Here is a 23,561-nt window from a genome sequence, read left to right on the forward strand (position 1 = left end):
CACTGACTGCAGGAGGTTGGGGGAGTCAGTGGTGAATACAGCTCACCAGCACACTTGGTGGTCTTCGGGAGGAACGTTGTATTAATGAATATATGGACACAGACAGCCTACTATACAAGTAAAGCAGGGGTAGGCAACCTTCGGCACACCAGCTGTAAAACTACAACTCCCAGCATGTATACTTGCTCTGCTGTTCTTGGAACTCCCATGGAAGTGAATGGAGCATGATGGGAGTTGTAGTTTCACAGCAGCTGGAGTTCCGAAGGTTGCTGACCCCTGAAATAAAGTATAGCAGCCCTAATCTTCCTTAGGGTTACACCTGCTATACAGGGACAGTAAAGTGACCCTAACATTTGTTAGAATTGCTAACTCATGCACTAGAAAGGGTTAATTGTAGTGATAACCCCAAGTGCAGGAGTCACAGTCAAGGGTTTACACTCGGTTATGACACACAGAAAAGTAATGTCTTAAGATTTACCCCCATCTAGTGCAGGGACTCTCCCTGCTCTGAAGGAGTCCCTGCATTGTGAGTAACCTCTTTATACAGCATTGACCATCAGTTTGGTGCTAGTGATCACTGCAGGGTTGGAGAGTGAGCAGTGCAGAGTATTTATGCATACAGCTCACACAGGAGGCAGCCCCCAGGTCCTGGATCTCCCCTAGCATACAGACGGCAGCCCCTATGCCCCTTTCAGGTTACAGATGGCAGCCGCCCAGGGACTGAAGCCCCCCATCGCAGGCAGTATACAGCAGGAGCACCCCAACACATAAGTGGCAACACCCCAGGTGCCGGACCCCTCCAACACACAGGCAGCATACCCAAACACACACAGGTGGTAGCATCTCAGCGCCCATCAACAACCCCCACCCACATACAAGCAGCACTGCAGGAATCCCCAATTTACATGAAGGCAGCACCCAAATGGCCTAAACACAACAAAGCAGTACCCCGGAACCTCCGCCACATGTCCACAGGTGGAAGTACCCAAGAGGCCACCACCTCACACACAGCAACCCAGGGACCTCAGGTGGCAGCACCCTGGGACCACATCCAGAACTCCCTCTCACACACAAGCAGTACCCCAGGAACCCAACACACAAATTCAATACCCCTGGAATCCCACACAAACGCATGCAGCAGGCCCCCACAGGGACCCTGCCCCCCATTACACCATGGGGCCATAGAAATTGATTGGTCAGAGTGATAGCCGGTTGTATGTGCGAGGCCTTGAACTGAGAAATTGGCAGTGTTATATAGGGGCGAGAGATAGAGTTAGGCTCTGTTCACAGCTTGCCAGAATATCATTTTGTAGACTCCATCGCATTTATCATCAAATCGCCAGACAAAAAAGTGTTGCAAGTCTGACTTTTTCTCCCAGAAGTTTCTTTAAAAAAAAACAAAAAACGGGCGCCATTTTATCAATGGGATCTGTCGGGCATCGGTGTCTGCTGTTCTAGTGGTCCATGTGTCCATTGTGCAGATGGGAACATAGAGTGAACCTGAATGTCTAAAATTGGTTAACCTGCTGCAGCCTGATACCACAGAAGATCAATTAACATTTTCAATGAGTTTTCGTTGGTTGTTCTTGTCTCCAATATCACACGGCTACATCTGTATACACCACATATAAATATACCGATGCAGTATTCTAGCCTTAGCATTTTGATAGAATTTGACAAATCTATAGTTGCATAATTTCGATGCCAAACACAAATAGGTTTGTGCAAATAACTTTGTAAATGATACATTTTATATTGTATAAGAAACACCTACATTTTTAGCATTATGGTCTAATCCTATGTTCTTTCTCCTTTGAAGGATTCTGATACAGTGATACAAAATGAAAGAAAATGCCACTGTTCAGCAAATCACACAAGAGTCCTGCAAAAATTGTGAAATCTCTGAAGGAAAACATGGCCTTATTAGAAAAGCAGGAGAAGACGACTGAGAAAGTAAGACGTGACATGTCATGGGACCTATTGTCATCTCTGCTATAACAGCCATTGTCTCTTAGATACTAAGTTAGGATGCAGCGTTGGCTCATTGGTTGGAAATGTTGCCTTGCAGTGCTGGGATCCGGGATTTTACTAAAGGTCTGGTTGGAGTTAATGATTCTACGTGCTTGCTAATGTTTCCTCAAGCACTGGTTTCTTCACACATCCAGAATCCAGCATATGAACCCAGCTCCTCAGATAGGTAGATTAGGGTTGTCTGAGTCAAATGGTGTTTTACCTTGTAAATTGGTGGTTCTGTTCCCAAGAAATCACAATTTTAGTGAATGTGCAAATGAGTATTTGAAGGTTGTAGTTGCTGCAAAGAAGTTGGCAGCAATACCCTCATTGCTTCAAATGGCTCATTTGCACTTTGACAATATCTGTGTTTTCTCGGCAATGGAGACACCGATTCACAAGGGGAAAAATTCTGTTTGTTTGGTTCAGGTGACTCTAACTTATCTAGATGTGGGGTTGGGTTTTGGTGGCAAACTCCTTTTTTTAAGAGGATCAATCTCTAGCCCTGGCGTGTCTTTTTAGTAAGTACTTGTATTCTTCATGACTCTGAAGCATCTTGTTTTAGAACTCCTCTGTTATGAATACAGTGGTAGCTGGATGTTACCATCCTCTTTGTGAGAGGTTGTGTCCCTACACAGTCACAGATTGGACAATGTCAGCCTGTGTATGGACACACGCTCAATGGTAACACCCTGTTGTCAATTTATTCAGAAATGTCTAATAAGAATAAGAGAGGAACAGCACAACAAAGTGCTCTACATAAAGCTGCCTCATGTTATTGGGAATACAGTTATTTATTAACATAGGCATGAAAATACTTTATTAATGTATTTTATTTTTTTGCTGTATTTTTGTATTAACAGGTTTCTGAAGAAGTTTCTAAATCACTTCATGCCACAAAGGAAATTTGGTTTGGTATGGGTGACAAAGAGCCCCAGACAGAAACTTTGGGTCAGCTAGCACAGGAATTGTACAACAGTGGCCTGCTAGAGACTTTGATAGCCAATCTGCACCTCATAGACTTTGAGGTAGGTGTCCCTCTAAGCTATAGTAAGTATAATGTATTTAAAGGGGTTTTCTTGGACTTTTTAATTGTTGACTTATGCTTAGGATAGGTCATCAATTAAAGATCCATGGGGGGTCTGACAGCCTGGTCGTCTGTGGATCAGGTGTATGAAGCAGAAGCGGCGCTCCCTGAGCTGCACATCCACATCACAGGCTTTGTGACATCATGTTCATTGGTCACATAGCCTATTACAGCTCAGTCCCATTCAAGCAAATGGGCTGACCTGTGATACCAAGCACAGCCGCTGCACAAATGTACTGCGCTGTGCTTGGTAAGTGCTGCAGCCTTTTCCAACATCTGATGAGCCCAGGGGCAGGGTGTCATGTCAGACCCCTAACAATCTTTAATTGATAACTTATCCTAAGCATAAGTCGTCAATGAAAAGGTCACAAAAAACCAAACCCTTTAAACCTGTGAATGGAAAACAGCTGCAGAACCTGTTGTGGTGTATGTTTCAGATTGCCATATCCCCTTCATTCAGTCGTTGGGAGTCAACAACAAACAAAAACACAAGAAACCCCATTAAATCCATTCTAGTGTGGTCCTTTTATCTGAAAAAAAATTCAATAATTATATGGTGGGGTTTTTTTTGTTTTCAAAAAAATAAACCAACATTCAGGAACAAAATGGGAAAAATAAGTACACCCTATAATTCAACATACAGTAGAACCACCTTTTTACAAGTGAAGTAAACTTTTTCTATAGGAGCTTATCACTCTCTGACCATGTTTAGAAGAAATTTTGTTCTTCTTGTGTTTTAAAGGGATTCTACCACTAAACGAACATTTTTTCTAATTACCACGTCGGAATAGCCTTAAGAAAGGCTATTCTTCTCTTACCTTTAGACGGCAGCTATTTTTGGGAGGCCGCTCTTGTTCTTGTAGTTCAATACAGGAGCGTACTGCGCAGGCGTCGGAAGTTGGACCGAGACGGAAGACAGAAGAGGCGGGGTTGCAGCTGAAGATGGAGGCGTCGCTGGAAAGAGTTCTCGTTTGAGCGCTGGGGCCCGGCCTCATTGCTGCAGAGATCTCATTTGCATACCGGTTAAAACCGGTATTTCTAAGGAACGGCGCCACGGAGACCACGTCTAAAGGTAAGAGACGAATAGCCTTTCTTAAGGCTATTCCGACGTGGTAATTAGAAAAAATGTTCGTTTATTGGTAGAATCCCTTTAAGGTATTGCTTTACTTTATTGGTCTTTGAGGTCAATTCAGTAGAAATGAAACTTCAAAGTGATTTGTCTCAGATCATAAAAAGTTGGTCACCATTTTAATGGGTCCTTCCTAGACTTAAGTCTATGAGCGATTGGTGAAAAAGGGGCAGCAATAGGACATGCCAATTTAGTCACACATTTCCAGGAGCAATAAACAGAGGAACTGCCCAGTGAAGGTTTATAATAAAAGGTACTCTGAATAAAACAACAATTCTGTAGTATTAACTGGTACAGACTTGTCAGGAGAAATGATTTTTCAATGGTTTCTTATTATCGGTGATACTTAAAGGGGTATTCCCATGACGCTTGTTCACTAACCTGCAGGCTGTTGTGCTCTCTTCACTTCCTGCTCTTCTCGGCACTTAGGTGGGCGGGGTTTCACTTGCATGGGATTGGTTGTACATGAATTACCACAGTGTGAAGCTGATGTAGCAGAGCTGGATTTGAGTCAGTTTGCATTACATACAGAGGTAACGGACTTCCTATCTCAGCTCTTATCAGCCAAATTCAATTAAACCAACTGATATGAGCTCAGAAATCCAGGAGCTCTCACCTCCCCTATCTGAGAAGCTCCGCTACTTATCAGACACAAACAGCTCAGAGCTGCTCTCAGCCCCTCCCCCCCCTGAGAGCAGGCAGCTACATCACTTGACAAATGATCAGATTATCCCAAGGGCCATAGAAACTGAGTGTAAACAATGAAGTGAATAAATTAAGATAGCGGCCAAACAAAGCAGTTTTGATAAAGCAATGCATTTAGGAAAAGTCTTAAATCCACATAAACTAGCAGTATAGATAGGATCCTTGTGATGGGACAACCCCTTTAATGACTAATATGTAATGATACATGTTACAGGGTAAGAAGGATGTATCCCTGATATTCAACAATATCCTGAGAAGACAGATTGGCACACGCTTGCCCACAGTGGAATATATTAACGCCCATCAACATATCCTCTTTCTCCTACTTAAAGGGTGAGTTATACATCACTATAGAGGAGGTAACAGAAGTATTGTGTAAGTGCTGGTCATAGCCCTAACTGGGAAAGCCAGGTGACACTGACAACCCATATGTATATGTATATAACGTATAAGCCGCTGAAGAGAATATTTAACATCTTAAAGGGGTTTTCTCATAAACATAACCATATTTAAATATGTTGTCTTGATCAGCTGACAATGGATATGATCATGAACTCAGGAGCTTTCTATGGTCCGGGACTTGTCAGAAATCCAGCCATGATTTCCTTATTGTGGACAGGTTGTCACTCAGGGACACTACGTATGTATGTTATTTCATCACTTGCCTGGCCAGACTTTTAGATAACTAGGTCTATCATGCATATCTAGCAGAATACCCTAGCTTAGCCCTCAGAGGGCAATTCTAATAGGTATATGTATTGGCGCACTTGCACGTCAAGTCTATTTAATTGCTAAAAGTAAGTGGAATGCATCTAGTAACAGCTTATGAGAGAGGCTGCCCGAGGACCGCTTCCTAAAATAGCTAAAGTTTCACATCTCTGCTGGAGGAAGTGGCTGGATCCACTTGGAAGGTCCTGGACCTTCTACAGGTGGAATCTGAGGCTTCCCCCTCGTCAACATCGCGCCCGCCTGGGTGGATGGACTTGAGGAGTTTGGACATTTTCTCCACTGGAAATGAATTTTTACGAGCATCAGAATCTTTGTCTGAAGAAATCTCCATTATATTAGAACCTTCTTTCAAAGGGCATATTAAAGCCCGTGGTTCTCTGCGAGGTCTCTTTGCAGAACTGACAAGGGCCTCTTTCATCTCCAGCATGGAATCAGAAACCAATTCCTTCACCCATGCGACCATATCGCGAAGGGCAGGTTCTTCAGGCGGGGGGCTCGACACTGGCGGCATCTATTATGTTCATACCCATCAGGGAGTGGAATGTTGCAACCTCTACAAGCAAGATGTTTACACTTGGATGACCCCTTGGGGAGAGGAAGACATCTGCAAAAAAAGAAAAAACACACTAAGTATTTTTTAGAAATAGAGGACCATAGCCTGGCTAGGTTTAAAACAGTACCGTGATAATAGCAAATAGGAGCTTTAAACGTTACAATACAAAAACGCCACAGGAGCAGCGGAGCTTGGTCCGAATAGCAGAGCAAGCACCTAAGACTGGCATGGCCGGACTTATATAGGCCAAGGAGGAAGGAGGACTCTTGACTCCTCCCCAGTCAGAAATAATTTAGCTGACATTGCATAAATCAATATTATTATTATTATTATTATTATGGGGAACCTGGATCAATGCCAGTGTCCCCAATGCATGTGTCCTCCTATAATACTTCTTTATAATCATCCTTTATCATCGTAGCCACATCCCCCACCAGGGGGGGAACGGAGAGCACAGCAGAGCGTAGCTCGGGACCCTCCCACTAAGGGGAGGGGCCGAAATCCCGTCCGGCCACACAGCCGGAACCCGGGCATCTGCGCATGCGCGGAGCGCATCGCTGCACGCTGGCCGAGCCGGCCAGGAAGAAGCCGGAGGAGAGACACAGGAGCCCGGAGCAGCCAGGAGTGAGGAGACGTAAGACAAAAACACTTCTTGCCCTCAAAAAGAGAAACTAAGGCGGTAAGAGAAACCTCCTGAAACATCTGTGCGGTCAAAATGCTTACTCTACACCTAGATAAATTCTATGAGGGGTGTAGTTTCCAAAATGGGGTCACTTTTAGGCTGTTTTCACGGTATTGGTACTCTAGGGGCTCTGCAAATTCAAAATGGCACCTGAAAACTATTCCAGCAAAATCCACCCTCCAAAAGCCAAATGGCGCTCTTTCCATTCTGAGCCCCGCCATGTACCCACACAGCAGATTATGGCCACATATGGGGTATTGCCCTATTCAGGAGAAATTGTTTAACAAACTGTGGGGGGCTTTTACTCCTTTAACCCCTTGTGAAAATGAAAAATTTGGGGATAAAGTGACATTTTAGTAATTTTTCATTTACACATTCCAATATTAGCAAAATCTGTGAAACGGCTGTAGGGTCAAAATACTCACTATCCCCCTTGATGAATTCTGTGAGAGGTGTAGTTTCTAAAATGGGGTCACTTTTGGGGGGTTTCTATTGTTTTGGTATTCTAAGGGCTTTACAAATGAGGCATGACGCATTAAAACTATTCCAGTAAAATCTGCTGTTCAAACACCCAGTGACGCTCCTTCCCTTCCATGCACTGCCGTCTGCCCAAAAATCAGTTTACACCCACATATGGGGTATTTCTGTGCACGGGAGAAATTGCACAATAAACTGTCAGATGCATTTTCTCCTTTAACCTTTTTGAATGTGTTAATTTTAGGTCTAAATGAATGTATTAGTGAAAAAAAGTTAAATGTCTAAATTTCACCTCCATATTATTTTTATTCTTATGAAATGCTTAAAGGATTAACAAACATCCCAAATGCTGTTTTGCATTATTTGAGGGGTGTAGTTTTGAAAATGGGGTGATTTACGGGGGTTTCTATTATATAGGCCTTTACAATTCCTTTCAGAACTGAAGTGGTCCCTGAAAAATTAGTTTGGGGAATTTTCTTGGAAATCTGGAAAATCGCTGTTACACTTGTAAGCCTTGTGACGTCCAAAATAAATTAAAAGACAATCAAAAGATGATGCCGATATAAAGCAGAGATATGGGAGATAATATTTATTCATGTATTTGGGTGATATGGCTATCTGCCTGAAAAGCAGAGAATTTCACATTTTGAAAATTGCAATTTTTTCCAAATTTCCATCAAATTTCATTTTTTTTTTTTTTTATAAATAAATACAAAAATATTGATTAGTGTTTACCACTAACATGAAGTATAATGTGTTACGAAAAAACAATCTCAAAATCACTTGTGTAAGTTAAAGTGTCTCAAAGTTATTGCCATTTAAAGTGACACATGTCAGTTTTGAAAAAGAGGCCTGGTCCTTAAGTCACTTTTGGGCTTTCTCTAAGGGGTTAAAGGTAATTTTGCTACTAGAAAATGACCTTTTTTTTGTTTTTGTTTTTTCAAATCAAGTTTTTATGTTAAACATTTCCAGCCCACAAATCAGTTTTATGCACTTAAGACCTACCCACTGTCATCAGTATGTTGCAGCAGCCTCTAAGTGCGGGAAGCTGCGAGTCCACAGTGCTTATATTCATATAAAATTTAAAAAAATCAATTTGGCACTGGAAATGATTTTTTTTTCTTTCAATTTTATATGTCTGTGTATTATTTATTATAAAAGTTCCATATCCTATAATTTACACTCTGTCTACTAAGCCTACTAGTAAACTGACAATTGCCAGTTCTGTTGCTTTGCAGAAACCCTTAATAATGTAACTAGAACAGACTGTCTGCCGCTCATGACCTATAGGGGGAAGGCTGACTAGTATTGTGCTCAGTCAGCTTGACAGTATTTGGGAGGCGTAGACTAGAGATGAGCGAACACTGTTCGGATCTGCCGATATGAACAGCACACACCCATAGAAATGAATGGAAGCACCTGTGACGCTGACTTTGCCGGCGGCCGGCCGGCGTCACAGGTGCTTCCATTCATTTCTATGGGTGCGTGCTGTTCAGATCGGCTAATCCGAACAGTGTTCGCGCATCTCTAGCGTAGACTGCAGCTGCTGCAGCACAGAATCTCTACTCTGCCGTGCCACGATCTGCTGCAGTCTGTGCCTCCAAATCTTGTCAAGCTTACCAAGCACAATGTTGTTAGACAGAATGGACATGATCAAGAGTATTACACTCTGCCATATTCTGCCCTCCCGTTCCTCAAACCTCCCCCATTCCCGAAAATTCAGTTCTCAAGTGACAAACAATCTGCACCTTCTAGATTGGGTTCCCGTCCCATGCACATTATAGTCAGCCAGACCTGCCAAAGTCAGGGGATTTGTCCTACATTCATATAACATTTAAGGGGTTGCTGCTTCACCATCTATTTTGGAGTGTGAATTGTGCACAATTCTGTGTTGTGTTTTTAGTTTTTACTGTGTTAACTACATATAGAATCCCCGGCAATGTATATGTTTGAGTACATTTATTATGTATATACCATATTTTATGTATCTTAATGCAACCTCCCTTCTACGTCCTCCTGCCTTGGCACAAAGTTCGTGGCTGCTGTGACATTGCACCAATTTTGTGGAAGAAACAACAATGAAATCGCTTACATTTATTTTAGTTGCAACTGGTGTTAAATAATATAATTCACAAATCCATTGCAAATCTTTTACTCTACAACGTAACATGTTTGTAGAATTCCTGCCCTCAAAAATGTTGTTTGGAATTCAACATCTCCTAAGTGGAGAACTGTAGAGCTTACAGTTTCTGTGGCCATTGCCTGAATATATCAAATTCTGCTTTGTGAAAAGGTACAATCCATTAGATCAGACACAGTGGAACAGTCCAATGAGATTGTATGGATCCTACATGTCTTCCTCCTATGGTATCGTATAGCAGCATATTCTGGTTCAGACACAGTCGAATGGCAAATTTTTGTATTTAGATATTTAAACTTATAAAGAGGACCTTTCATTGATTTGGGCATATTATCTATATATATATACTATAGATAGATAGATAGATAGATATGTTTTTTCTCCTTTTAGCATTCATTTTAGGTTTAGTGTTCCTTTAAGCAAATGTGTATTTCTTTTTTCTATGCGTAAATATTTTTGGTTAAAAAAAAAAGTTAGGAAATTTATCAAAGAAAAAAGCGTAAAGGTTTAGTGTAATTTCAAGATGGCAGGGAGCTGACAAAGACTCCAACTGTGAGTAGGTCTTGTGGATGGTAGGGTCTATGTATAGCCAATAAAATACGCACATTGGCTATTATTATTATATGTTGCCAGGCAGTAGTGTCACAATTACAAGCCAAAGAAACATTGGGTTAGTATAATATTGTAAGTTTTATTACATGTAGATATCCTGAGAGCAATGTAATAGAAAAGAAACCAAAAAGTGTCTGCTGTATATAAAGGCAACCTATCGTTTTCTTCTAGGTATGAATCTCCTCAAGTGACTCTGCATTGTGGGATAATGCTGCGTGAATGTGTCCGTCATGAGCCGCTTGCCAAAACCATCCTGTACTCTGAGCAGTTTGAGGACTTCTTTAAATATGTGGAAATCTCAACATTCCACATAGCGTCCGATGCCTTTGCGACATTTAAGGTAAATTATTTCATGCTCTGCTCAGTGTTTATGTGGTTGAAAGTAGATCTCCCGGCCGAGTGTATTTTCCTTGCTGCTTTGTTTCAAGGCAGGGGGGAAAAGCAGCAACCTACAAGACAAGGGCAGCTCATAGTGACCTGATACATGTTAAAGAAATGTGTCATATAGGGTATTAAAGGGGCTATGCCAAAGTGTTACCATGGTGTTTGCACCATTGCTTGTATTCTGTACTGTAATTTCTTATGAAAAATTTAATAAAAATTGATTACACCTAAAGGGGCTATGCCATGAAGCATATTCATCCTGATTGTTGGGGGACTGATCACTGAGACCTCCATCAATCCTGAGAACTGGGGTGTATTACCCCGCAGGAAAGTGGCCAAATCATCGAGTGGACGCAGAAATGCCCCTGCTTCTGTTCACTTTATTGGGAACCTCGTTGATGGCAGATTTCCCTGGAAACAGTGACACCTCAAAGGTACAGTTGCAGAAGGAATTTTTTGCCTCCCACCCCGAGTATAATAATAGTGTTTGTGGGACCCGTGGCGTCACTTACCGATCCCGGCTCCGATGCCAGGATTAGTGAGTAAATAGGGCCCATTACCGGCTGGAGTATTGTAACGGGCCCTATTTACATTATGTTGTATGGAGGACATTCATTAAATACATTGGCACCACACCTTTTGGCACTATATGCAGGGATTACACCATACCCCTCACAGACTGCAGAGTTATTATCTCTATACATAACACTTTCCATCAGATTAAAGGCTCTAAATGTTTCATTTGGGTAATGAACGTATACCAATCACCTTAAAGGGAACCTAAGGCCATGAGAATACAGTCTAACAGTGGGTACTCCTAACAGTGATTGACCGCTATGTTTGTATGCATGGAGGAGGCACTGTTGTTCACTGTTAGGACCACACACTGGTCTGAATTATTCCATCTGACATAAAAGAACAGAGAAATAAATGGACAAATAAATTATAAATAACACAGGGTGTACGGAAACTTTGCAAATATACACTAAACTAATCCTTACTAAAAATTAACTTTTATTCATTCATTTAAAACCCAATCCCATGACCCCCTTATAAAAGATGCCCTTCGATAAACTCTGATCAGAGGGACATATTTGCGCCATGTGGGCCACAGAGTGTGCTCCTCAGTTGAAACTGGACGCCAATTACACTGTCTGTAGTCCTGTATTCTCAGCACCTTTGGGCTCGGTTTCTTGCATTGGTGCCCACAACTGTTAAGGCGTTACAGATACTAAATTGTACACGTATGCTGCCTAGCTAACATGAACCTACAAGGGGTTAATCTGTAAGTCGGATGTCCCTCTCCATGGATTTGATACAGTGAGCTCCGTCAGTCCCTAATACCGCCCACGTTCCACAGGAATCACCCCCGATACTAACTCCCCCTGAGTCATGTAGCTACTAAATGGTGTCCTCAACGCGTTTCCCTGCCTTGCAGTTCATCAGGAGGTGTAACGAAGCGGCGTTGTATAGATGTAACCATATGCCGTGAAAACCGCAGTTCGCGGGACCATAAAGGTTGGCCCCGCTACACTGAATCCTTAAAGAGGCTTCTACTTCTGCGTTCGGGAAACCTAATCCACTTAAAAAGAAAAAGTAGCTACCCATGGAAACCTGTGGACCCCATAGACTATAATGAGTTCCGTGAGGTTTCCGCCCGAAAAGGGCGAAAAATGTGGAGAGAAAAGTGCAAAAAGTGTGGATGGGAATGGAATCCCCGAACGGAGAGCCAGCTCAGGTGTGAACCGAGCCTGAGGAAAGTACTTTGAGCCCTCTTCTGTTGACATCAGGCTTGGCAGCACCCTGGAGTACAACCACTTTATAAACAGCACCCATCCTCTGTGCTCTAAGTGACTGCTCTGAGAGATGACTATAAGCATACCTCCCAACTGTCCCGATTTCCGCGGGACATTCACGATTTCTGTGTCCTGTCCAGCGGTCCGGGTCGGCATGTCCCGATTTCAACTCAGAACTTCGTCCGGAAGACGCAGATCTGAGTTGAATACATACGTGACTAAAACAAGAAGCTGTCTCAGCTCCTTGCTTTGCCGCGGCGCTACAACTAGTGGCTGTGTAAGCGCAATGTGATGACGTCACATCGCGCTTACAACTCTGTGAGTGAAATTGCGGAGGGGGGAGCGAGGAAAAGGAGAGTATAAGTGTTTTTTTTTTTGTTAAACATTGAGGTGGAACATAATGAATGGGGTCCATGAAACTGGGGGCAGATGAAGGGGGGGGGGGGACGGCATGAATCTGGGGGCAGAGATGGCGGGACATGAATCTGGGGCAGAGATGGGGGGAAATTAATCTGGGGGCAGAGATGGGGGGGACATGAATCTGGGGGCAGAGATGAGGGGGACACAATTCTGGGGGCAGAGATGGGAGGCATCAATCTGAGGGCAGAGATGGGGGGGCATCAATCTGGGGGCAGAGATGAGGGGAACACGATTCTGGGGGCAGAAATGGAGAGGGGGGCATGAAACTGGGGACAGATATGGGGTGGACATGATTCTGGGGGCAGAGATGGGGGGGGACATATAATTTACGGGTGACTGTAGGAGGATTAAACACAGCACTCCACATCCTGCATATAGCACTGAGGGGAACAAAATTCCTGACAGACTCCCTTTAAAGGAGTTATAAAGAATATGTAAAGTAATCACTTCAAAGTTCCTAGATCATTTTCAATTGCAAATACTGCAAATAACATGATGAAGTCTATGCACTGTATATTCCTAGTGGTATAACTTATGTATGTTTGATAAACCACTACACTGTGACTTGATCTGCACCATAGACTTCTCGGCAGTAATGGGTTCCTGTTCTGCAATTAAATGGACACCTGATCAAGACTACAGATGGAAAATCTAACAATAACGTGTATAACAGTAATGTCCAGCCTTTACACTGTTTCTATGTTAGTTATTAGATGATGTTTTCCTCTACAATGGTCTTTATTATCTCATTCCTTTATTTCAGGACTTGCTAACAAGACACAAGTTGACGGTAGCTGAATTTCTAGAACAGAACTATGATAGAGTAAGTACATCAGCACTTGACTAAGTATATAAGGCAACATTCACCCTTTGTGACTGTCCGTTGCTCTGATCTGTCAGAAGAGCAACAGATGTCACTTCTTGCCTTTACAAAAAAAAAAAATAATAATAATAATAATTAATTCTTCCCACATTTCCTCCACCTCACTTCCCCCATGATCCTTTAGGCAGATGCCTACACTGCCTACCCTTTGTCCAAGCCCTAACCCAGTCCATATCTTTATCTGATCTTCAAGCAGTTGTTCAGATCTTGAACTAATAATACGTGTGGTTTAGTATCTGCTATTTAGTGGAGAGTCTGGATACTAACCTGACCACGATGGGACCATAACAGTGGCTGCATATTCTCATACCAATGAAATAGTCACCATCTTACATTTACATGACGCTCATGGGCGTCTTCTGTTCTCCATGGAATTTAACGGGTTGTTCCATGACACAAGGTGTCTGCTTTTCCATAGCCAGTATATAGGCTGGCACTTCTTCTTCTTCCCATCCTCCTTCAAGCATGCTGTTATAACCCCGCTATTGAAAAATCCCTCCCTGGACCCGTCTTGTGCTACTAACTATCGACCCGTCTCTAACCTCCCCTTCATCTCTAAACTCTTGGAATGCCTGGTCTATTCTCGTTTAATCCGCTATCTCTCTGCTTGACCCCTTACAGTCTGGTTTCCGCGCTCTGCACTCTACTGAAACGGCTCTCACAAAAGTCTCCAATGATCTCCTAATGGCTAAATCCAATGGTGACTTCTCTCTTCTTATTCCTCTGGACCACTCTGCAGCTTTTGACACTGTTGACCATTATCTCCTCCTCACTATGCTCCGCTCAGTCGGCCTCATGGACACTGCGCTCTTCTGGTTCTCCTCTTATCTCTCAGACCGCACTTTCAGTGTATCATTTGCGGGCTCTGTTTCTTCCCCTCTTTCCCTTGCTGTTGGGGTTCCTCAGGGCTTGGTCCTCGGCCCCCTGCTCTTTTCTCTCTACACAGCCCCCATTGGACAAATCATCGCCAGATTTGGCTTCAGGTACCATCTTTATGCTGATGACACCCAATTATACACATCTTCCCGGGACATCACCCCTGTACTCATACAGAACACCAGCGACTGTCTCTCTGCTGTCTCAAATATCATGTCCTCACTCTATCTGAAACTAAATCTCTCTAACACTGAACTACTACTGTTTCCACCATCTAATAGATCTGTCCCTGATATATCCATTGTAGTCTCAGGCCTTACTATAACTCCTAGGCAGCATGCCCGCTGCCTCGGGGTCATGTTTGGCGCAGACCTTTCCTTCACCCCTCATATTGAATCACTCGCACGTTCATGTCACCTCCACCTCAAAAACATCTCCAGAATACGCCCTTTCCTCACCAGGGATACGCTAAAGACACTTATTGTCTCTCTGATTCATTCTCTCCTTGACTACTGTAACTGCTTACTTATAAGTCTTCCCCTCACTAAACTCTCTCCTCTACAATCTATTCTGAATGCAGCGGCCAGGCTCATCTATCAGTCTAGACGCTATAGCGATGCCTCTGGTCTGTGCCAGTCACTACACTGGCTGCCTATTCATTATAGAGTACAATATAAAGTTATCACTCTCATCCACAAGACTCTCCATAATGCTGCACCTCCCTACATTTCCTCCCTCATCTCTGTCTACCGCCCAACCCGTGCACTCCGTTCACTCAATGACCTAACACTTACATCCTCTATTATCAGAACCTCCCACGCTCGTATACAAGACTTCTCCCGAGCTGCACCACTTCTCTGGAATGCTCTACCCCGGACAATCAGATTAACTCCCAATTTCTACAGTTTCAAACACAAACTAAAGACACATCTTTTCAGACAGGCCTATCACTATTTCTAACGTAAACCTTTCCGCACTATAATGTAATATGTAATCCCCAAAATTTAACCCTCCTCTGTCCCTGCTCCCACATGATATGATGCTATTTCAGGCTAACTTTATAGGTCCAAGCTCCATCCACATGTTACAGGACACCACTAGTGATGGCTCATAAAGTTTTATGTTTGTGTAATGACAGTCACCTCTATTACAAAAGTGCCTGACCTCTGCATAAGCAATGCCGCCCCTGCTACCTCTTGTGTCACCCCCTCTACCTCATAGATTGTAAGCTCTTGCGAGCAGGGCCCTCAGTCCCATTGTGTGAAATTAAATGTCTTGTAATGTATCTTTCTGTGTATTTGAACCCTACAAATTGTACAGTGCTGTGGAATATGTTGGCGCTATATAAATAAAATTTTTTATTATTATTATTATTATTATTAAGTAAACCAAGCTTGTCCTGCCTTGTTATTGGATCACCCACAATGATAAAGGGAAGAATACTGATACTATACAAATCCACTCGATGACATCATATGTCATTGCAGCCTATCACTACCATCATTTGCTGCAATGACCTGTACAGACGGAAGCCTTCTACAACTGCACATGGCAGGGTTAGGACACTCCAATGTTCACTGTTGTTGCTTTAGCAAGAAACATTCTGAAGTTTATGCAAAGAGGAGAATAGAAAATGGACGTCATAAAGTTGCTAATGTCCGCTAATAGGCTGATCAATGAAAATCCCTACAGCCCTATGTATAATATATTATACCTGTGTATATATATATATATATATATATACACAGTCCTATGAAAAAGTTTGGGCACCCCTATTAATCTTAATCATTTTTAGTTCTAAATATTTTGGTGTTTGTAACAGCCATTTCAGTTTGATATATCTAATAACTGATGGACACAGTAATATTTCAGGATTGAAATGAGGTTTATTGTACTAACAGAAAATGCGCAATATGCATTAAACCAAAATTTGACCGGTGCAAAAGTATGGGCACCTCAACAGAAAAGTGACATTAATATTTAGCAGATCCTCCTTTTGCAAAGATAACAGCCTCTAGTCGCTTCCTGTAGCTTTTAATCAGTTCCTGGATCCTGGATGAAGGTATTTTGGACCATTCCTCTTTACAAAACAATTCAAGTTCAGTTAAGTTTGATGGTCGCCGAGAATGGACAGCCCGCTCTCAAATGATCTGAAAACAAAGATTGTTCAACATAGTTGTTCAGGGGAAGGATACAAAAAGTTGTCTCAGAGATTTAACCTGTCAGTTTCCCCTGTGAGGAACATAGTAAGGAAATGGAAGACCACAGGGACAGTTCTTGTTAAGCCCAGAAGTGGCAGGCCAAGAAAAATATCAGAAAGGCAGAGAAGAAGAATGGTGAGAACAGTCAAGGACAATCCACAGACCACCTCCAAAGAGCTGCAGCATCATCTTGCTGCAGATGGTGTCACTGTGCATCGGTCAACTATACAGCGCACTTTGCACAAGGAGAAGCTGTATGGGAGAGTGATGAGAAAGAAGCCGTTTCTGCAAGTACGCCACAATCAGAGTCGCCTGAGGTATGCAAAAGCACATTTGGACAAGCCAGCTTCCTTTTGGAAGAAGGTCCTGTGGACTGATCAAAGAAAGATTGAGTTGTTTGGTCATACAAAAAGGTGTTATGCATGGCGTCCAAAAAAAACAGCATTCCAAGAAAAACACTTGCTACCCACTGTAAAATTTGGTGGAGGTTCCATCATGCTTTGTGGCTGTGTGGCCAATGCCGGCACTGGGAATCTTGTTAAAGTTGAGAGTCGCATGGATTCCACTCAATATCAGCAGATTTTTGAGAATAATGTTCAAGAATCAGTGACAAAGTTGAAGTTACGCCGGGGATGGATATTTCAGCAAGACAATGATCCAAAACACCACTCCAAATCGACTCAGGCATTCATGCAGAGGAACAATTACAATGTTCTGGAATGGCCATCCCAGTCCCCAGACCTGAATATCATTGAACATCTGTGGGATAATTTGAAGCGGGCTGTCCATGCTCGGCGACCATCTAACTTAACTGAACTTGAATTGTTTTGTAAAGAGGAATGGTCCAAAATCCCTTAATCCAGGAACTGATTAAAAGCTACACGAAGCGACTAGAGGCTGTTATCTTTGCAAAAGGAGGATCTACTAAATATTAATGTCACTTTTCTGTTGAGGTGCCCAGACTTTTGCACCGGTCAAATTTTGGTTTAATGCATATTGCACATTTTCTGTTAGTACAATAAACCTCATTTCAATCCTGAAATATTACTGTGTCCATCAGTTATTAGATATATCAAACTGAAATGGCTGTTACAAATACCAAAATATTTAGAACTAAAAATGATTAAGATTAATAGGGGTGCCCAAACTTTTTCATAGGACTGTATATATATGTAAGGATTAATACACTAGGTTGCATCGAAACAGACATGGCGGCTTTCTTCAAGAAACAGTAGCAGTCTTATTTGTGGTATTGTCATGAATGGGGCCGAGTGGCAATACCATATACAGATCTTGAACAAGACTGACACTGAAAGTAAGCTGCCGTGTTTTTAAAAGCAGAGCTGTCAGCTTAATATTCTTCACTCTATTAGGACGGCATGTTATAGCTATAGGTTGGTACGGCCGGTAGCCAAAACGGCACAGAAAGTTATAAGATGGTAACCCAGCAGCCTATCGGTCACCATGAGGAATGTCAGGGAGAGATGAGGTTATCTGTCTGCTCATGTATACAGCCGGCTCCCGTGTATAAGGTTAGACTGTGAGGAACAAGAGGACACGTCTTTGTAGGGAAGGTTCTCTGTGCACATATCTCCTATAGCAGTGATAGACAACCTTTTAGTGACTGATTGCCCAAACTGCAACCCAAAACCCACTAAATTTCGCGGAGTGCCAACACAGCAATTTATACTTAATACTGTGCGATTCACAATTGCGGACAGTTACGGACCACAAATTGCAGTCATGTGAATGGGGCTTTACAGAGCTTTCAATAATACAAACAACTGTACTGAAATGTAACGCTCTCTGCATTTTGTACTTTGAACAATTTTCACTATTTACATCGCACAGGGTGTGTTTTACTAATATCACGTCTGCTATAATACAGATACGGTGTGATATAAATAGTGAGGGGACCCCAGACAGAATTATATGCTCAGCAGTGGCCCCCCCTACAGTATCATATTCTCCACAGTAGCCCCCCCAGTGTTATATGCTCCACAGTAGCCCCCCAGCGTTATATGCTCAACAGTAGCCCCCCACCCACCACAGTATTATACGCTCCATAGTAGCCCTCCACAGGATTATATGCTCTACAGTGGTAACCACACACAGTATTATATGCTTATAAATACGCCCACCCAGTATTATATGCTCCTCAGTACGCTCCCTCCCACACACAGTATTATATGCTCCTCAATACACATCCTCCCCATCTTATATACTCCATACGCTAGGTTCACACCTGCGTTCAGCTGTCCGTTCTGTGGTTTCCGTCTTCTGCATGTCTTCTGTGTCCGGATTATAAAACCCGGTTTCGCAGCGGAAAGAGCATAAAACGCTCACTGCCGCTCACGGCCGGACAGCTTTCTCACCCATTCAAATGAATGGGTGAGAAAGACTCCTGCGGGTTTCCGTCTCCTGCTCTGTTTTATGCAGGAAACGGAAACCTGAAGTACGGAGTGCCGGGCGCAGATGTGAACGAGCCCTTAGTATGTATCCCCTCAGTATTATATACTCTTTAATACACCCCCCCCCCCAGTATTATAAGCTCTTTAGTACGACCCCCAGTATTATATGCTTTTTAATACGCCCCCTACAGTATTATATGCTCTTCAGTATCATATACAAAACACACAGCCAGTCACACACTCTCATACTCACCCATGAAGAGCCACCGGCGTCCACCTCCTTTTCACTGCGGGTCGGGGCAGAGGTCAAACTCTGCAGTCAGTGTAGGCCGTGGTCGCGTGATCCGCAACCTACACTGACGGCTTTCAGCTGTGTGTGCATTTGCACATACAACTGAAGGCACCGATCACTCATCAAAGGGGAATCCTGTATTGGATTCCCCGTTGATGAGCGATCTGGGCGACCGCACGCGTGGCGGTATAGAGGGCTCTGCGTGCCATAGGTTCGCCATCACTGTCCTATAGGGACACTTTGGCTGGAAACAGGAGCCACCATTTCTGACATCCATCTATTATATGCGATTTATCCATCCCTTCTTTTATAGTTCGTAAGCCTTTCTCTTCCATGTTTCTTCCTAGATATTTAATGACTATGAAAAGCTTCTACATTCTGAGAACTATGTAACTAAAAGACAGTCATTGAAGGTAAGTGGGTCATGTAACGCTGTAAGGTTAAAGAGATTGTCTCAGGGAGACTGCAGTTTTTTGTATGCTGTATCTGGCCATATAGTGAGGTTCCCCCATTTAGGACACCTTGTGTAGGGACTTGCTAACAAAGAGCAATTGTTGCTACAGTGAACTGAGCCTTTGCATCTAATACATGTAACCCTAAATCTCCGCCATAGCAGCAGAACTCAGCTTTCCTGGGGCAAGCACTTCGTTTTCTGAAGACAGATAGAAAGGAGAAGACCTTTCATGTCTTCTGGCATCAGAAGGATTGTATACAGCTAGAAAGCCAATTTCAGTGAATTCAGTGCACAGTTAGCTTTACCGGTGTGCACCATGGTGTCAGTTTTTGAACCAATATCCCTGTATTGTCAGAAGGGTGGGCTTTACAGCTCGGCCTCATCACTGGACCATGAGGAACGGCTCCCCTGACAATACTCTTCCATAGCCTTGTACTGTTGGAGAAGGAAGGAGTTGGGGGGCGGTGGTCCTCAAAGCCCATAGACACGTTTATGCCATACACCAGCTCTGACACCCTTCCTCTAGTCTCTGCTTATGTGTAACTTAATAATTTACTTCTTCCATTCCCTCTGAAGCTGCTGGGGGAGCTGATCCTGGATCAACACAACTTTTCCATCATGACAAAGTACATCAACAAGCCAGAAAATCTGAAGCTGATGATGAATCTGCTGAGAGATAAGAGCCCCAATATCCAGTTTGAAGCGTTCCATGTGTTTAAGGTAAGGTATTCATCCCAAATAAAAAATAAATGCAACAGCCCAAATCCGTAGTAAAAAGGTAACAAAAAGTTAAGTACAAATCCACTCACTTGATCCCATTGCTGGTATAACGTGGGTTAATGGAGGCAATGCGATCGGTGCTCGGAGATCTCTCCCGGCAGAGACAGGAACAAATGAATGAAAAGTAGCAAGGTCCAGCACGAACAATCAGCCATCCATGTATCATAAAACGTAGCTTAGGGGTTATAAGAGGGGTTAGGCAGTAGGGGTTATAAGAGCCTACATGTTTCGGGTTTGCCCCCTTACTCATGGCATATGGATGCATGGTAAGCTGCAGTCTACAATAAGAGAAACACAAGTAAAAACAAAGCCCCTCCCGTCTGCACAGAGACAGAAACTGATTCATTAAGCATCAAGTGTGGTGCTGGAGAGAGAGGAAAAAGAAGACATAATATGGAGTCATCATTATAGAATGGTGCATTGAAGTGTAGCATATCAGAAAAATATATAATAATAATAATAATAATAAATTAAAAATTTTAAAAATCCAAAAAACTAAAGATAAGTATAAATGGGTAAATGTGGAGGAATTGTTTATATGTCATGCATAGAAATGGAGCAATAAAATTAATGAAACGGAGAGAAAAAAAATAAAATTGAAAAAAATGCAGCTTACCATGCATCCATATGCCATGAGTAAGAGGACAACCCCGAAACACGTAGGCTCTTGTAACCCCTAATGCCGCACATGAAGTTTTTATATGTAAACTAAAAGCTACGTTTTATGATACATGGATGGCCGATCATTCGTGCTGCACCTTGCTACTTTTCATTCAAGGTATTCATCCGCTGGTGTGGATGACGGTGCTCTGTGTTATGTCAGGCAGCAGAGACAACATGTGAACAACGTTTTATAGGAGAGCTCCGGACAAGGCACTTCAGGCAAGTGTCCAACATCCAATGTACGTCACAGGTGATGGAAACTCATAAGCAGAGAAATTCATGTCCCCTGATTTATAAGTACCAAGTAGTCACATACATACAGCATGTCAAGTGTGAAAAGAACGAGCCAGTGTGGACGTGTTTTAGGTGTGATGGATATATATAGTGCATTATATGAATGTGAATAGGGGAAGTGTCTGGGAGGTGGAGTTGAGCTCTCCCATCCGTGTTGCACATCTTACTATGCATGTCTCTAGTACCGTACATCCGTGCCTTGTGTTCGCTATAAGTGAGTACAATCCATTCCATTCTACCATGTGAACCCCATGTCTTCACCTGACTAATCCTTCATCTTCTCTTACGTCTTAGGTGTTTGTAGCAAATCCTAACAAAACGCAGCCGATTGTGGACATCCTGTTAAAAAAACAGACCAAGTTAATTGAGTTCCTGAGCAGCTTCCAAATGGAGAGGACGGATGACGAACAATTCTCAGATGAAAAGAACTACTTGATCAAACAGATCCAAGACTTGAAAAGCCCCGCCCATGACCATCTCCCGCGCCGCTCCTACCACCGATCATCTGAATAAGCGTTTTCCGGAGTTGTCATGGCATCGTCAGTGCCTACGTTTTTGTTTCTATTTATTTTACTAGCTGCCATGAGTATAAAGGTTTTATATTAAAACTTAAAAAATATATATATATTCTTTATAATCAGTGGGTATGTGAAATTTCAGGTAACAGCGTGATGGAATTACGGTGACTGCCCAGTGCACTCTGCAATATTATCGGAAAATTGCCAAATGGTATAACATGAAAAGTTAACCATTACTTGCCCATTAAATCAAACACCACTCAGAACTCCAGTAGTCTCTGCTGGTCCTGCAGCGATGGCATCACGTACATCATTACCAGTGACCTTAGCGATTACATGCAGTTCATGCAAGCGTCAATGCCAAGGCGAGTTGAATGATGTATGTAACGTCATTGGTGTGGCATGACCGGGGTACAATCATAGGGAGGCGTTTGCGACTGGCGCAGTGTTGGGGGTGCCATGTCTTCAGATGTTACGGCTAGAATCCCAGTACGGGAGAGGTAGCTAGAGATGGATGGTGAGTGGGTGAGAGAACGGCTTGGGGTGCGGGTGGGCGCAGTAGAGGCGTTAGGGCACCTTCTGGTCATGTCACCATGGGAAATGACTGTAGATGGTAATGAAGGTACACTCACGATTTTACCGGGTCTTACATAAGCTGGTCAAACAGCTGCAGGTCAGGTGAATCTCGCCAGGGGGACTTATCCAGGAAAACAAAAAACGGATTCCAAGGTGCAGGGGAGATAGCAGGCTCTGAGCTGACAGGTGACTTTGGTGGGGCAGAGGAGGCACACAGCAGAACACACACCATGCAGCATGTGGGAGAAGGTGAGGAGCCCCCTGTGATGGTGGAGTAGGGACTTGACACTCCCTTCACCCCACTGCAACCTACAGCAACAGTGAGTTCTTCTGTAGAGGTGTCTCTGTGGGGGTTGTAGGGTTTTGAGTAATAGGGTGAGGTAATCACAGTATTGCAGGGGTGATGTTTTGGTCCAGTGCCCCTCCTGATGTTGGTGTAAGAGCTCAGCACTCCCATTTGGTACACTGCCAGGAGGTGTTATCCAAGGAGCCACAAATAGCCAGGAACAATCAAAAGATCGGCACAAGGAGGGTGAGGAGCCCCCCTGGTGTTTGTGTAGGGGCTCTACACTCCCCCCTTGGCAATTGGTGGCAGAGTAGCGTTGGTGGTGCCAGGAGGAGCAACTGAGGCAGCTTCAGAGAGTGTGTTTCTTAAGCTGCAGGGCCTGCTGTGAAGTCTCCAGGGCTGAAGCAGAGTTCAGTTGCTAATGCAGGAGAGCTGCTGGCCGGTAGTTAGTGTGGGTCCCAGGGTGGTAGGCCCGATGGCAACAAATGCCGAGGTAGGCCTCAGGTTTCTTCAGAGGCTCTGGGGCAATGCAGGTCTGGGGGTCCTCTCAGGTCACAAGTGTGCTCAAATAAACAGTTTGGTGGGCTAAAATGCAGGTTAGAG

At 43.3% G+C, this 23,561-nt stretch overlaps 1 protein-coding gene across 1 annotated transcript; it reads left to right on the top strand.

Annotated features, from left to right (window-relative positions):
* Positions 1 to 1,851: 1,851 nt before the first annotated feature.
* On the top strand, positions 1,852 to 22,091 carry LOC142219188 (calcium-binding protein 39-like). The gene is made up of 8 exons (XM_075288140.1): positions 1,852 to 1,953; positions 2,874 to 3,038; positions 5,146 to 5,264; positions 10,296 to 10,464; positions 13,488 to 13,547; positions 19,735 to 19,800; positions 20,418 to 20,561; positions 21,873 to 22,091. The coding sequence occupies exons 1-8, from the start codon at positions 1,852 to 1,854 to the stop codon at positions 22,089 to 22,091; spliced, it is 1,044 nt and encodes a 347-aa protein (XP_075144241.1).
* Positions 22,092 to 23,561: the final 1,470 nt, after the last annotated feature.

The sequence above is a fragment of the Leptodactylus fuscus genome, chromosome 10 (genome assembly GCF_031893055.1).
Source record: "Leptodactylus fuscus isolate aLepFus1 chromosome 10, aLepFus1.hap2, whole genome shotgun sequence".
NCBI classification, from domain to species: Eukaryota; Metazoa; Chordata; class Amphibia; order Anura; family Leptodactylidae; genus Leptodactylus; species Leptodactylus fuscus.

Coding starts and splice junctions, on each gene's coding strand:
- LOC142219188 (XM_075288140.1), top strand. CDS start 1,852: ATGCCACTGTTCAGCAAATCACACAAGAGTCCTGCAAAAATTGTGAAA. Junction 1,954..2,873: donor AGGAGAAGACGACTGAGAAA/GTAAGACGTGAC, acceptor TTGTATTAACAG/GTTTCTGAAGAAGTTTCTAA. Junction 5,265..10,295: donor CTCTTTCTCCTACTTAAAGG/GTGAGTTATACA, acceptor GTTTTCTTCTAG/GTATGAATCTCCTCAAGTGA.